The sequence below is a fragment of the Lacerta agilis genome, chromosome 11 (assembly GCF_009819535.1).
Source record: "Lacerta agilis isolate rLacAgi1 chromosome 11, rLacAgi1.pri, whole genome shotgun sequence".
In the NCBI taxonomy this organism is placed as follows: Eukaryota; Metazoa; Chordata; class Lepidosauria; order Squamata; family Lacertidae; genus Lacerta; species Lacerta agilis.
This window is the reverse complement of record NC_046322.1, coordinates 16,510,005-16,526,769: the sequence shown is the minus strand read 5'-3', so window position 1 is coordinate 16,526,769 and position 16,765 is coordinate 16,510,005. Positions and strand designations below refer to the sequence as shown.

Genomic DNA, 16,765 nt, shown 5'->3' with positions numbered 1-16,765 from the left:
ACCGTAGCAGGATTTACTTCCGAGCAAACATGGTTAGGATTTTGCTGCCAATCAAAATAAGGAATGTAAACAGCAGCTACCCCACTCTTGAAAGTTTCCTGCTTCTGAAAAAAAATAGGGTGAGTGGGAGATATTCTGAAGCAACTGCTTTTCAAAGTAACAATTAAAAAGGGTTGACTACTTATGAGCATTCATTCTTGTTTGTGGTTATACTGAAGGAAATGTTGTCCCATATTTTCTGGTGCATTTCCCCATAAATTTAATTACTGTGAAAAATCTGGTTTTGGAGGAGGAGCTCCAATCCGTTTTAATTGTGCAACCTGAATTTGCTGGTATGTGATGGAATCCTAGCTTCAATATTACTCTTTTCCTTAGAGAAGTCACTAGAAATTGTGGACCTTTGCCACCAGAGGGCATAATGTTCCTCACATCTCTGCCTGGCTGGCTCCTACCTGTGGCTTCTTTGCATAGGCCACTGCTGAAGGTTTCCAACCATCTGCCATTTCCTTTCCTTGGGTGAACATTCCACCTGTCCTTGGCATTAAGCTCTCTTTTTAGTAAAATTCATAGCCTGCCTTTCTGACCTGCTTCTACCCTGAACTCCTTTTCCGTCATCACTTCCTGCTTCCTGCTTGGATAGACCACCTGAGAGTGACTCCTCTCAACTCTGCCTCTGGTTCTCGCTCCTATACCACCATGTCTGCAGGTCCTTTCATGGAGAAGTAGGGATGGAAGGATCTGTCCATTTATGTTCTCTCTGTTTCTAATTTTTCCAGTCTTAAATTCACTTCTTCACATTTCTGCAGCAATTTGCAATTTTTATCTCCTCTTGGAAATTCTTCAACATTTTAGTGTCAATTTCTCCTGACAAAGACACTTTTGTATGCAGATTTGACTATTATACACATTTTTTTTGCAAGCATTCCCATGAGGGCACAATAACTCAGTGGTAGGGCATCTGCAGTGGTAAGGTCCCTGGTCCAATCCCTCACATATCCATGCAGGGCTAAGACAGGCTCATTGCCTGAAGCTCTGGAGAGCTTCTTCCCAGGCAGTGTGGACAATACTGAGCCATACTGACCCATTATCTGACTCGGCACACAACAACTCCCTACGTTCCTAAGATGAAACCTAGTTTTTGTCAACGTGAATAGTGTCTGCTGAATGGTTACCATGATTGGATGGTCTTCATAGTTCCCTGGGTGCAGCCAGATGTTACATCAGACATGTGGCTACCACCAAATATAGCAGCTCCTTCACTTTTCCATGTAATGCCTAGCAATACAAAATTTGTGACTTTCCTCATCATTCTTCCATTTCATCGACTGCTGCTGCTCTGAGGGGGCTGAGAATTTCAGAGCACATAATAATGCAGGTTTTTTATTGCTAAATGTTACCAGAAGTGTGCTGGTTTCAGTAGCTGCTACACATCTGTTGTGCTGCACAGTGTTGACCTCACTGGTGCCGCTCTCATTAATTTCATTCTGGTCCTCTTCCTATGTTTCTTTTCGGCATCTGTTCAGCTTGTGAGGCATGTGCTTGTGCTCGAACCATAATCCTGCACCATGTCTCTGGGGAATTACACCCAACATGCATTATCGTTGTGGGGCAATTTCCATCGGGTGTGCTGGCCCCAGGGGTATGTCCGTAAAACGAGGTCCAAGTCCAGTCCTGGGTCAAGGGGTCCAAAGGAAGTCAGTCCGGCAGGGAGCAAGGCAGGGAGCAGGTCAAAGTCCAAGGCACGAGGTTGCAGGTTGAGCACACGCTTGCAACAAAGTTGCTCATGCAACTTGGGCTGGGTCTGGCTGGCTTTTATCTGGCCCTATGCTTAGGGCGGTCCCGATCCTCCGGAGACTCGCCTCTCCTCCGGGCCTGGAGGCGAGCACTCCTCCTGCAGACACTTAACTCCCTTCGCCTCTCTGCCCTGAGCCTCTGTAGCTCAGGAGAGGATGGTGGGTTACTGGACCCAGGGGATGCCTCAGCTTCCTCTGAAGAGGCTGGGAGTGGAGCACCTGCAGGCAATGGGTCCTCCCTCCCATCAGGAGCCAGAGCAGACTCTGCTGATGCCTGCACCTGGGGATCCAGCACAGGTGGGGATCCTTCAGGCTCAAGCCCTGGCCCTGGCCCCGGCTCAGCTGGTTCTGGAGGCGGGGAATCCCGTGCAGGCTGGGATCCCTCAGGTTCAGCATCAGAGTCTGACTCCCAGGCCATCACACCATCCCCCCTCCCAGGCCTCCCCCTCAACCGAGGGGCCGGACCAGGCTTGCTGGGGTAAGCTGCATGGAAATCACGGAGGCAGGCAGGCGCGTGGACGTTTTCCGCTGGTTCCCATGAACGATCCTCAGGCCCATACCCTTTCCAGTCGATGAGGTATTGGAGCTTCCCCCTGCGGTGTCGTGAGTCGAGAATGCGCTCCACCTCGTACTCAGGCTCCCCCTCAACCAAAACTGGCTGCGGTCGTGGGTTGTCTGGGTGGAACTCGTCGGGCGGGGCGACTGGACTAAGTAGGGACCGGTGGAATACCGGGTGAACCTTGAGCGATGGAGGTAACTGGAGGCGAAACGCCACCGGCGACACCTGCGCAGTGATGGTGAATGGGCCGGCAAACCGTGCATCCAGCTTTCGTGAGGGCCGAGAAGGATGCAGGTGACGGGTAGAGAGCCACACCCGATCACCAACATGGAGTTCTGGCCCCTCCTGACGATGTCGGTCAGCCTGGGCCTTGTATGCGTCCTTGGCCTGGTGCAGTTGCTCCATCAATAATTGTTGCTGGGACTGAAGCTCCTGAAGCCAGTCTGTCACTGCGGGGACCGCGGAAGCTGGCAGCACGTCTGGGAACAAACGAGGATGGTAGCCGTAGGAGGCCTGGAACGGGGTTTGCTGGGTGGAGGCGTTCACTGCATTGTTGTAGGCGAACTCCGCCAATGGCAAGTGATCGACCCAGTCATCCTGCTGAAAGCTGCAGTAACACCGGAGATACTGCTCCAGCACTGCATTTGCCCGTTCCGTCTGGCCATCGGTCTGCGGGTGGTGGGCCGAAGATAGACAGACCTCCGTCCCAAGGGTCTGGTGCAGGGCTCGCCAGAAGTGGGATGTGAACTGGACGCCGCGGTCAGAAACCACACGCTCGGGCAGGCCATGCAGGCGGAAGATGTGCTGCAAGTACAGTTGAGCCGTTTCCTTAGCTGTGGGTATGGACGGGCAGGGGGCACAGTGCACCATCTTAGTGAAATGGTCCGTGAAAACCAGGAGGCAGGTACAGTGACGAGATGGGGGCAAGTCCACCACAAAGTCCAGCGAGACCGTGTGCCAGGGACGCGGTGGGACTGGTAATGGCTGGAGCAGACCGGGGGGTCGCCCGGTAGTCATGGCAGAGGCGAAGCTCCCCACACTTCTTCTTAACGAAGAGTACAGGAGCGGCAGTGGGTGAGGTAGAGGGTCTAATGAACCCGCGTTCCAGGTTCTTGCGAAGGAAGTCCTGCAAGGCTTCACGCTCTGGCTCCGAAAGAGAATATAAGCGGCTCACAGGCAGGGGCGCCCCAGGCTGTAGGTCTATGCCGCAGTCGAAGGACCGATGAGGCGGCAGTTTGTCTGCCCCCTGTTCCTCGAACACGTCTAAATAGTCCTGGTACACGGCAGGGAGCGTTGACACAGCCTGACCCATGGGGGCAGCTGCTACTAACTCGGACTGAGCATGGGAACCCGGGTCTGGGAAACGTACAGTCCGATTGACCCAGTCGATCTGAACATTGTGCGACTCCAGCCAGTCCATCCCAAGCACCAGGGGAAACCGGGGCATGGTGGCAATGTCCAGGGTTCGCACCTCCCGGTGCTGCTGGTAGCACAGGACCAAGGGCTGGGTCTCCCGAGTAACAGCGCCCGAGCGTAGGAGCCGTCCGTCAATTGCCTCCACCTGTACTGGTTCCGGCTTGTTCTGAAGCGGCACCTGATGCTGAGTGGCGAAGGCAGAGTCCATATAGGAGCGGGTTGCCCCCGAATCCACCAGAGCGTGGGTGAGAATCCAGGGCCCACCGGGGGGGTATAGACGCACCGGTATCATGAGGTGTTGCAATTCCACTGGTGAGGGCCCATCATGCGATGCTTGGGACCCCAGGTAGCCTGGGCCATCGGCTACTGGGGTTGGCCGTTTTCCCTGCGGCTGGTGTTTCTCAGGGCAGGTTCGGGCGTAGTGTCCACTCCCACCGCAGTAGAGACACAGGTTCCCCTCCCGACGCCGAGTCTTTTCCGAGGGGGAGAGGCGAGGCCGCGCTGCCCCGAGCTGCATCGGCTCCTCCAATGACTCAGCTTTGGCCACGGAACTGCAGGGAAGCACCGGCGCCGGGAGCCCGGAGTGCCGGCGGCCCCGGGCCTGGCGCCGGTCCTCCAACCGATCGTCTATCTGCAGACTCCGTTGGATGAGGGCATCCAGTGTGGCAGGGCGATCCAACGTGGCCAGCTGATCCAGTATCTCGTCTGAAAGCCCCTCGAGATACTGGTCCCGCAGGGCAGAGTCGTTCCAGGTCAAGTCCTGCGCCAGCAGCCAAAATTCCGTGGCGTAGGTGGCCACTGTGGACTTGCCCTGTTTCAACCGCCGAATTGCCCGATTGGCTTGACTCCCCTTCTGAGGGTTGGCGAACGTGGTTTCCAGATGATTGCAAAACCCCGTATAGTCTGTCAGCAAGGGGGAGTCTTGCCGGAGCAGCGGCAACGCCCACTTGGCCGCCTGGTCCTTCAGCAAGCTGATCAGGAAGTGCACCTTGGTGCGGTCGTCAGGGAAATCCCGAGCTCGCCCCTGAATATACAGCTTGGCCTGGGCGAGAAACATGGGAAAGCTGGCTGGGGACCCATCAAATTTCTCTGGCAGGGCCACTGGGTACTTGCCAGGAGCTGGGGCGGCAGCCCCAGGAGCCGGTAAGGCATCCAAACGCTGCTGAAGCGCCGTAACCACATTGCTTAGCTGCTGCACGGTGTGGGTCAAGGCCTGGTTCTCCTGCGCCAATGCCACCAGCGCAGCCGCCTGGTCAGCCATGGCTACTAGTTCCTCCCGAACGCACCCCAGCAAAGGGGGAGTGCGGGTGTGGCGTGAGCAAACTGTGCTGGCCCCAGGGGTATGTCCGTAAAACGAGGTCCAAGTCCAGTCCTGGGTCAAGGGGTCCAAAGGAAGTCAGTCCGGCAGGGAGCAAGGCAGGGAGCAGGTCAAAGTCCAAGGCACGAGGTTGCAGGTTGAGCACACGCTTGCAACAAAGTTGCTCATGCAACTTGGGCTGGGTCTGGCTGGCTTTTATCTGGCCCTATGCTTAGGGCGGTCCCGATCCTCCGGAGACTCGCCTCTCCTCCGGGCCTGGAGGCGAGCACTCCTCCTGCAGACACTTAACTCCCTTCGCCTCTCTGCCCTGAGCCTCTGTAGCTCAGGAGAGGATGGTGGGTTACTGGACCCAGGGGATGCCTCAGCTTCCTCTGAAGAGGCTGGGAGTGGAGCACCTGCAGGCAATGGGTCCTCCCTCCCATCAGGAGCCAGAGCAGACTCTGCTGATGCCTGCACCTGGGGATCCAGCACAGGTGGGGATCCTTCAGGCTCAAGCCCTGGCCCTGGCCCCGGCTCAGCTGGTTCTGGAGGCGGGGAATCCCGTGCAGGCTGGGATCCCTCAGGTTCAGCATCAGAGTCTGACTCCCAGGCCATCACATCGGGTCTGATCCCCAAACACACCTGCAATTCCTCAAAAGAGGAAGCATGTGGGTCAAACGAATGATGTCGTTTCTGATGCTGATGTGGGAAGGAAGCACATTATTTAGATGGTTAGTGAGTAGTAGCTAAGAAACTGGGGGACAAATCAGGAAGTCCTTGTTTTGAATCTCATGTGTTCCATGAATTGACTAGGCCACTCTCTCCTATCTGCAGTATGGGGACAATAAGACTGACAGAGTTTGGGAAGGATTTCAACAAGATGATGCATGCAAATGATTTGAACACATGAAAGCACTAAACAAATGTTAAGTAGAAGTAGTAACCAGTGGCAGAGTGCATGCTTAGCTGAATCTGTGACCTCTTCAGTTAGAGGGGTCCCTGGTAGCAGGCTAGGGAAAGACCACTCAGTATAAAAGGACAGCAAAAGACCATTTCATGTGACCACAACATGGTGGTTCTCATGGTGCTACAACAGGAGACAATATAAAAATTGTGCTAGAGCAGAGAACTGAGTAGGTGAAAAGAATGGAAGAGGAACTGAATATATCCAAAGATCCTGTCCATTGCACACTGATTTTATGCTATTTTCTGAAGGAAAAATGCACACGGACCCTCTCTTGGAAGTAAACCCTACTGATTACAGTGGGACTTACTTCCAAGTAAACATGCACAGGAGTGTGCTGAACCATTGCTTGGGTAAGGAGGGCACAAAAGACCTGCGATAAACCTGAAGAATCAAACATTTATTTTTGTAACTCTGACTATGGTATACTATACAGCTCACTCTGCCCACCAAATAACAGTCGCTTCAGTCAGCATTCACGCAGAACCTCTCCCCTTCAACTAGTCTGTGTGACTTCCCAGAGGGAGATAATAAAAGGCTGGAATTTGTTTGCGAGTTGAAGGTACTCTCCAATCTATGTGCCGACTTGCAAGTTAAACAATCATGTTGACAAGCGAAGGCCTCTGACACAGATTTGGGAAAAACAGCTAAGGGTCAGTGGCCAGTGATAGTTAACTGAGGCCACAGTCCTTGAAGGACATCCAAACTGTGGTACATACAGTATTATTTTCATTGTGATAGACTTCACAGTGAGGTGTGTGTGTGTGTGTGTGTGTGTGTGTGGTGCATGAGAAAAATGAGTGAAGTTATATAAACCCTTATGATTCCCTGCAGCCAGTGAGTCCAAATTCCTCTTCCATCCAGGTCCCAGAGATTGCTGACAACCCAGGCCCCATCTGTTATCAAGCAACCTTGGCAGGTCCTCTGACGGTCCCTGCTTTATTTTATTTATCCTGACTATGTCCACCTCAGTCGGCTTATCTTTCATGCCAGCTGGTCCTGATGTAATACCATCAAGGTATGCAGCCCAGCCTTTGCTGAGATTTCACTCCAAACACCATTTGCAAAATGTTTCCTGCTGCTCTAAAGTTGCCAGCTTTTGTTATGTTCTGTGTTTTCAGTAGCATGCCAGGTAGAAATCAGTGGGTATAGTTTTTCCCATTAATGCATCTCCATGCCAGAAAAAAGGATCATTTGGTGATTCTGACTATTCATTAGTTAGAGATTTTTTTAAAAACCTCTGTAGATAAAAAGAGGGGCAGTGGAGTCATCGAGTGTCACTCTTGCAACTCCACACATACTGTATCAGGGCAAGTTTACATGTATGTATGATGTTCTTTTTGCAGTTTTAAAATGGGCTAATAATAGTAATAATAATTTATTATTATTATTATTATTATTATTATTATTATTATTATTAATACCCCTCCTATCTGCCTGGGTTTCCCCAGCCACTCTGGGCAGCTGCCAACAGAACACTAAAAACAGAATAAAACTTCAAACATTAAAAACTTCCCTAAAAAGGGTCTTCAGATGTCTTCTAAAAGTCAGATAGTTGTTTATTTCCTTGACATCTGATGGGAGGGCGTTCCACAGGGCGGGCGCCACTACTGAGAAGGCCCTCTGCCTGGTTCCCTGTAACCTCACTTTTTGCAGTGAGGGAACCGCCAGAAGGCCCTCGGAGCTGGACCTCAGTGTCCGGTCAGAACGATGGGGGTGGAGATGCTCCTACCTTTGCTATTATTTCTTAACAGCTGTAGTGGGAAAGCCAACCATTGTCTGGCTTGGGTCCCAAACAAATAGAATCAAATGTGTTCATAAATTCTAGTTCAGCAACTTCATGCTGGAGTGTCCCTTTGAAGTTCCTTTGCTAGATAATGTGACCTGCTGGCTAGCAGCAGAATATCCTGGGAGACTAAATATTCTCACCCTGGCTTCTGATAGAAGCCATTTTTATTGTTTTTTATTGTAGAGAATGACTTGTAGACAGAAGAACGGCATTGTTTGCAAGTGAATGCATATATCCCATTGAGGGGTATGCCAGTGAAGGAGTTCTGAGGATGCTTCTCATATTGATGTCTCATAATTGTACACCTGAGTGGAAACATTAGTGCAATAATGGCTATTTTCTAAGTTTATGGACCACCACATTTTCTTTTGGTTTATAGCTAAAAGAAGCACCACATGAGATGATAATTGAAACCCTTCCAAATTAAAACTCAGCTCCTTGGTTATGATCTGCTGAAGCTATCTGTGTGTGTATTTGGGTTTTTGTTTGTTTGTGAACAAAAAGAGTCAGGGTTTTCTCTAAGGCTTCCACAGCAGCCGCTTGTGCTGCTGACAAGGCAAGCTGTTTCATTTTAACATTAAACAGAAAAAACTCTTCCTCTTCAGCATGTGGCAGGAAACTTCAAAGAAAGCTCTTAGTCTTTTTTCTTTATTAAAGTGCTTGGGCACCACCTGAAAGTGCACAAACAACCACTACTGATCTTAAAGTTATACAAAGAGAGAGAGAGAGAGAGAGATACAAAGAGAGAGAGAGAGAGAGATGAATGAAGTCTTTGAAAAACTGGCAGGCGAGAATGCTCAACATGCTTGGAGCGCTCAGAATTCCGCTTCGCTTTGTTCTCAAGAGTTCCTTTGTTCCAGTTTGGAAAGTTTGCCTGCTTACAAGCCCCAACAGTCTACTCAAGAGCTGCCTACACTCCTGCTCATTGCTCCATTCACAAATATACACTATTATTGTCCTTGATTATATCCAGATTTTGTTTTATGTTATATATCTGTAGGTTATACACAAGGGAGATCTGCAAAAAAATGTTGCAGTGTTAATTCCTCCTGTTCAGGATACTCTTGGTTTTCTCTTTTTCTCCCCCTCCTCCTGGCCAAACAGTCTGCATTCCGTACCCATTCAGCATGCTCAACCATTATTGGGTTGTTTGGCTCTTGCACCCCAGGGTTTTTTTCTAAACATTTTGTACCTCTATAAAACTTTGGTTTCCCTTCAACTTGCTGGAATCTCCCTCTTGTTTATGGATGGTCCTGTTTTGGCTACCTAAGGGCCACCATACAAAGAACTGAGTTCTGTTATTACAATAATAGAATTATAGAGCTGTAGCGCTTAAAGGGACCACAAGGGTCATCTAGTCCAACCCCCTGCAATGCAGGAATCTTTTGCCCAACATGGGGCTTGAACCCATGACCCTGTGATTAAGAGTCTCGTGCTCTACTGACTGAGCTATCCCAGCTGCCAAATGGGCTTTATGTGACATTGAGTGATCTGGGTGTGTGGGGGGAAATCCCTACAGACATTCCAAAAACCAGCATGAGCAGAATAAATTAATCAGCCTTGGATTACAATTCCCCACCCCCACCCCCACGAATAGCCCCTAACTAAATGAGAAAATAAATTTAGGTATCATTGTTTGTGCTGAGAATTCGGGGTGGGGGAGTTTATGCCAAGCGAATAATAATTATATATTTTGTTGTATTAGACTTCAGGAAAAAATAAAGTAAAAATGCAAATATAGCATAAATCATAATAGACCATTGTTGCAATCGAAAACAAAGTTGTTCAGTGAGCATAGCACCAGATGTGGCTGCAGCCGATAACTGTTGAGGTAGAAAAAATTCTGGTACCTGTGAGGGGCTCTGATGATGACACCCAGGGACTCAGGTGTACGGTAGAGCCAGGGAATGAAACCCTCTGACTGTGCCAGAGTTCTGCCATTTCTGGCACTGCCCCTTTTCTTTTCTGGCAACTAGCAAAATCCCAGCCAGACCTCTTTCTTCTGATTGGTTGGCAGCCTTATTTCTGATGCCAGTGAAACTAAAGTTGCAATCCTATGCATAGTAAAAATGAATGGGATTGAGGTTTGAGCCACTTTTAAATTAATGGTGGAAGTGAGTTGTGTTCTTCTGGTGGAGGCTTGGCTGCAAAGGTTGCAAAATAGAGAATATGATAAATAATAAATAGCTTTATTGAATAGATAGCTTCAACTGGGCTCCACTGTGATATGCAGGGAAGTTCCATTAATCTGGAAATAGTCATGTATAACAGCTTCTGTATGTTGACCAATGAAAAGCATATCTATATTTTCCCCCCATTGCTAGGTTCCCACAGGAAAAAATAACCACAGCAATGCACTTGTTTATGAAACACTCTTCCTGAAAAGCATAATCAATAACCCCACACTTCATGTAAGGCTGATGGCATTAAATAAAAAGAAAATTCCCTGCAGATAAATGACTTGCACTTCATTTTTCTTTATGTCCTGATTTTAACCAATATCGTGACTTTCCAGGGGTCAGCAAACTTTTTCAGTAGGGGGCCGGTCCACTGTCCCTCAGACCTTGTGGGGGGTCGGACTATTTTTTTTGGGGGGGGGGGATGAACAAATTCCTTTGCCCCACATATAACCCAGAAATGCATTTTAAATAAAAGTTTTTACATACTACTCATGTAAAAACACGCTGATTCCTGAACCGTCCACGGGCCGGATTTAGAAGGCGATTGGGCCGGATCCGGCCCCCAGGCCTTAGCTTGCCTACCCATGGGCTAAGTCATGCTCTGAGTAGATCCACTGAAACCAATGGACTCAAGCTAGCATTTTATTTCAGTGAATCTACTCTGAGAATTATGTGGTTGGAAACTTTCCCTTCCACGAAATGTTGGCATCAGTTGAAACATCGTATTAGATATAGACGTACTCTATGCAATTCTATTTGCTTTCGTTCAATAAATCAATCCCTTAAGGTAAAGGTAAAGGGACCCCTGACCATCAGGTCCAGTTGTGTCCGACTCTGGGGTTGTGGCGCTCATCTCGCGTTACTGGCCGAGGGAGCCGGCATTTGTCCGCAGACAGCTTCCGGGTCATGTAGCCAGCATGACAAAAGCCGCTTCTGGCAAACCAGAGCAGCGCACGGAAACACCGTTTACCTTCCCGCCAGAGTGGTACCTATTTATCTACTTGCACTTTGACGTGCTTTTGAACTGCTAGGTGGGCAGGAGCTGGGACCGAGCAACAGGAGCTCATCCTTCAAAATTAGCTTTCCTTCACCAGAACATAAGAAGAATCCTGATGAATCAAAACAAGTCCCATCTAGCCAAGCATCCTGTTATCGCAGTGGCCAACCAGAGGCCCATGGGAAATCCACAAGCCAACCTTGAGTGCAATAGCACTCTTTTCACTTGTTCTTCCCAGGAGGTGGTATTTTTCAGGAGTATATTGCTTACAACACTGCAGGGGGTACACAGCCACCTTTGACTAGTCGCCAATAATAGCCTTATCCTTCATTGATTTATCTAACCTCATATTTAAATTTATATTTGACTATATATATAAAGGTCTGGTGACTTCTCTTTCAGTGTATCTGAAGAAGTGTGCATGCACATGAAAGCTCATACCAAGAACAAACTTAGTTGGTCTCTAAGGTGCTACTAGACAATTTATTTATTTTTTATATATATTTCTCATTTTTAAAGCCATCCAAGTTTGTAGAGATCACTACATCTTGAGGAAGTGAACTTCGTAGCTGTTTAGTTGCATGTTTATTTCATTGTCGGAAATGTATGTCACAAGTTATGAATAAGTTCTCTTCGTAGTTTTGGGGATGATGCCATTTGTCCATTTAAAAATATATATAAATAAGGAAACCATCAATCTTCGATTGCTTTTTTTTACATTTCAGTCATGCCCCTTTAACATGTGGCTCCCAAAGGGTTGACTATGAGTCAGTGTGACTCGATAGATAGATAGATAGATAGATAGATAGATACCGGTATCAGCATGTTCTGCACAAATTAACTATTTGCTCTCAACGGCTGAAGTCAGGAAGAACCTGTTCTCATAGGTAAAAGCTGACTGTGCACATTCCAAGCCACATTCCAAACCACTGTGGGGATGGTTTGGTTTAAAGAAAGAATCTTTGCAGATATTTTGGTACTTGTGGTTTCCTTGAGATTACTCCCAAGTGTACTTGTCCTTCTCTCTTGTGAATCAGTGGTGCTGTTTGGACTGCGTAAGCACAAGCTGTGGAAGTCTCCAAGTGATATTACCACATATAGATGACGTAGTAGTCTCAGGAATGTTGATTTTATTCATTCCATGGAAGTAACCAATCACTTTCCATTCTTCTCCAGATCATTCTGAGTGGATTCGCCAACAGCCTGTGGTCTGTTCGTGACAACTTGCTACCTCCAATCAAAGTAAAAAAAAAACCCCAGTAACGTCTGGTTTTTAAAAAAAAGAAAAAGAAAAAGAAAAATACCCTAGGAGCTCTTACGACATCAGTGTGTGAGGAAATTCTGCACACTTTTTGTACGACTAAGGGACAAAAACTTTTCAGGGTTGACTTAGCACACAGAGGATACATGAAACAAGCACTTTATGGGTTCCAGTCGTCCTTCCTTTTACTTAAACAGGAATTAGAGAATGGCCCCAGCTCTTTAAGAATTTTTTTTTTAAAAAAAAAATTCATTTTTTGAATAAATGATCTTTAAGGACAATTTAAAAGAAAGAGAGAATCCTAACTGAAGTTCTTTCATCATATTGATGGAATCCATCATTTATCAATGAATTACTGACTGCGTTAATTCCACATAGATTTATCTACACAATGACTGTCCACAAAAATCTCTTATGAGTACAGCTATATAATAATTATTTTTTCTTAGCAGTCACAGCACAGCATTCAGCAGCTGATATTTGTGCGAAGTTTTCGGCATGGTAAGCTATTTTAGGGAACTTTCCTGATCCAGAAAAATAGAATATGAATGTAGAAATAGTTCTTTGCAATTGGTTGTGCTATATGCACAGATCTGGTGTGTTTGTGCATGTGGGGGGGGGGGGATTCAGCAACCCTGTTATACACAACAAACCTCCTATGTATCCAAAACTTTTGCTTTGGGAACTTAAAAAAACAACAACTAGGGAGGATAGCAGCCCATTAGCAGTATATAAGCAGTATATAATGGAAAGCCCATTAGCAGTATATAAGCACAATAAACTCCTGTTGTTATTCTCTGGCAAGTGGTGTTCACCCTGGTTCAGTCATAAGACTAAACTGATTGTTTATTAAGATATGGCTTAGTGTTATGTGCAAACCATGTCTTACACCTGAATCTATGGCATGTTGTTGGCTTGTGAACCTTGGTTTAATCGTGGCTTGTGTTACAGGGGAACAACACCCTTTGTTAACCATGGTTTGTTTAACCGTCTCAGGTGCTCACCAAACTATAAAGGCAGGAGACAACAGCAGCTGGAAATGAAAAGCACCTGTGGTTGACGCATGGTAAACTTGTGGTTTGTTAAAACAAACTATGGCTTAGCATTATATACCAACCATGCCAATTACGTTTCCTTCAATCCTGGAGATAGCATATAGCAGTCATGACTAGTGGCCATTTTATAGCCTTATCCACCATCTTTGTAAATCCATTTAGACTGGTTGCCATCACCACATCTTGCAGAAGTGAGTTCCACAGTTTAACTATGTGCTGTATGAAGAAGTATTTCCCCTCCTCTGTCCTGAATCTCCCACCATTCAGCTTCATTGGATGATTCTGAGTTTTTGTATTATGAGAGGGAGAAAATCTTCTGTCTGTTTTCTCCATGCCGTGCATAAACTTACACACTTTATACCTCATGCCCCACACCCGATTTGCCTTTTTCTCAGCTAAAAAGCCCCAGGCATTGTAACCTTTTCTCACAGAGCAGAGGCCAGATTTTCCATAAATACCATTTTCTGAAGATCATACCTCAAGCTTTCAAAACCAGCAAGAAATGAAAGAGAAACGTTTGCCAACGCACCTATTTGCCATCATTAAATAGGTAGACAGTTAAATATTTTTCCAGTGCAAATGAACACATCAAAAATGCTTCTGAAATCCTGCTGAAAACTTTGCCTGATGTGAGGGATATCCTGCTGCCAAAGGTAAAAGCTTCATTATTAACTACATGAACACTTAAAAGCTAGTTTTTGTTTGCTAAGGCTGTATCTGTCAGCCTAGCACATGCAACAGTCCAAAGACTATTTCCAAGGCTCGTATTGGTATCCATAATTCCACAAGTCGCTGTGTGTTTTTGGAAGAAATATGTTCAGCGCTGTGCTCTTTGTGTGTTTCTAAATGAGCCATGGGTTTTCTTGGTCATCTACATTTCCTGTTTGTGGACAACACCTTTCATATGTAAAGTGCTTCAGGCAGTGCAACCCTTCTCTTGACTTGGAAGTAGACCCCACTGTGTTCGTTAAATGTGTTTAGGATTGCAACCCCAATATCATCCATGCTGTATGAGGAATTGAGGGTGCTATTCATAGGAATGTAAGATGTGCGCAAGCTGGCTATGGGTGCCACAGTCATGCTTCCCAGCCACTGGTATTCACTGGGAAAGCTCAGTTGGTAGAGCATGAGACTCTTAATCTCAGGGTCATGGGTTTGAGCCCTACATTGGGCAAAATATTCCTGCATCACAGGGGGTTAGACTAGAAGACCCATGTGTTGCCTTCCAACTCTAGAATTCTGTGATTCTGTGATTCTACCCACTGATATACAGTGGTGCCCCGCTAGACGAAAATAATTCGTCCTGCGAAAATTTTCGTCTAGTGGGTTTTTCGTCTAGCGAAGCGGCAATGACAGCCGCGCTTTCGCTAAACGAAAAAAAAGACGAAAATTTTTCGTCTTGCGAAGCAGCCCCATTGACTTGTCTTGCGGGGCAGCTTCCGCTAGACGAATGCCGTTCGTCTAGCGAGTTTTTCGTCTAGCGAGGCACCACTGTACATAGATCTTTCCCCAAATAGGAACAGGGGAAGCCTCCTTAGAAATAGCCTGTGGCACTGGAAGTAGTACACAGCCATGATTCACAACTAGTAGTCGTCAACAACCCTATCTTCCATGAAATTTTATAAATCTTTTTTAAAGCCATCCGTTGGGTGACCATCACTTAAGAACATAGAACAGCCTCTTGGCAGTGGTCCATCTACTCCTGCATCCTCTCACAGTGGCCAACCAGATGCCTAGGAGAAACCCACAAACAAGACCCGAGCAGAAGAGCACTGTCCCCACCTGCATTCTCCAGCAAAATCACTACATCTTGTGGCAGTAAGTTCCATAGTCCAACTATATACAATCCTATGAAAAATAAGAAAGTGGCCTGAGTGCATACAATGGGTGTCCACCTCAGAAAGACTGCACTGTTTGCTTCACGCTTTAGTCATCCTTAATCCATCTTCCCTGCTAGCCTCTTGTCTTGGATAATTTGCTCTAGGCATCCTGTATAAAAAGGACAAGTGGCTCATGCAACTGTTAGGAGAAAATCAGAAGAGCCTGATGTTAGGTGCAGAGGCAAAGCCCTTGAACCATCCATGGGTCTTGGGTCCTATCCAGCCTTATCAGGTGCTAACACAATCAATACGTCTAACAGTGAGTGATTTGCTCAAGAATAACTAGCAAATTCATAACCCAGCTCTGCCACAATCAGCTCACTCCACTATATTATATAGATACAATCAGTTACATTTTGTTGAACTCTTCTTGATAATGTACGTAATCTACCTCTAACAAATTAAAGATTTAGAAAGGGGGGGGGGTTGTCAGAAAAGATGCTGCTGTATACCATGAGCAATACTTTCTTCATCAAACATTACTTTTTCAAAGCACGCTTTCTGTAGGATAGTTGAGAGAAGAGCCTCCTGCCAGCAACCACAATGGCAATCAAGTTACATGTGTTTTCAAACAAACTTTTTTATTTGTGCTTAGTCAAAAAATATTTGCTTAATAAATATTTGGCAAAAAATAATATTGGCAAGACTTAAGTGTTGTTAAGTTTCCACAAGGACTCTACTTTGATCATCCCCAAACTGACAAGGAGAGCACAACTATCAAATTGTAAAGGCAGTCCACAATTTTAGAATCTGTGTATATGTATGATCAAACGTAGCAAAAGCAAAGCCCAACTAGATCATACCATTATGTCCCTTCTGTCTAAGCTGCCACCCATAACAGGCAGATTAATTCCAGAACAGTTTTTGAACAGTTCCTATCAAAACTCAAAGCCATAAACCATGTTTGCGAAGCACAACAGTCTGTTTATTTCATAACCAGTCATATTGAGGATATGGCCCATCAAATCTCTCTCTGAACTGCATCTCCACTGCACTCTCAGCCTAATTCAGGATTTGTTAAGCCACCAATCAGAGTCCAGGAATAGGACTCTTAACAAATTTCTAGTCCCTAAATAAAATACTTAAATAATAAACACATGCACTTGAACCTAAAGTTGGTCTTAATAGATTTTAATTGCGCTTACTTCCAGAAATCGGCTGAACTCGTGTAATTCATTTTGGGCAGACTGACGTGGATCAGATAATGAGTGCACTCCTGAAACTGCAGTTCAGCAGATTTCTTTACAAGGTGGTTTGAGAAGGGGGAAATGGCCTTGTACCCATGTAGAACTGGGATAGACTGGACTTTAATGGGTCTGTATATCCCTAGTTACAAATACATGTTATTTTCTCACTGAAGCCTACTAATAAATCAGTGTAGGTTAACACTGAATAATCTACTTGTACTGGTTGCAGAGGAATGCAAATATTCTACGACTTGCCCCCACACTTTAACTATATGGGAAAAGTTAAAATACTATGCTGAAAGGTCCTACATGAATGGGATCAACTTTTATTCTTGACCATCTTATACTTTTTTTTTTAGTGCTGCTTTAGTACTATTGCATTGTTAT

At 46.3% G+C, this 16,765-nt stretch overlaps 1 protein-coding gene across 1 annotated transcript in view; it reads left to right on the top strand.

Annotated features, from left to right (window-relative positions):
- The window catches only part of RANBP3L (RAN binding protein 3 like), a 39,417-nt gene extending 27,168 nt beyond the window's left edge, over nucleotides 1–12,249 (top strand). Inside the window, exon 15 of the mRNA XM_033164484.1 lies at nucleotides 12,172–12,249. Within this exon, the coding sequence (XP_033020375.1) occupies nucleotides 12,172–12,215 (44 nt within the window). The 3' untranslated portion in view covers nucleotides 12,216–12,249. The remainder of the gene's footprint in view (nucleotides 1–12,171) is intronic.
- The last annotated feature ends 4,516 nt before the right edge of the window (nucleotides 12,250–16,765 follow it).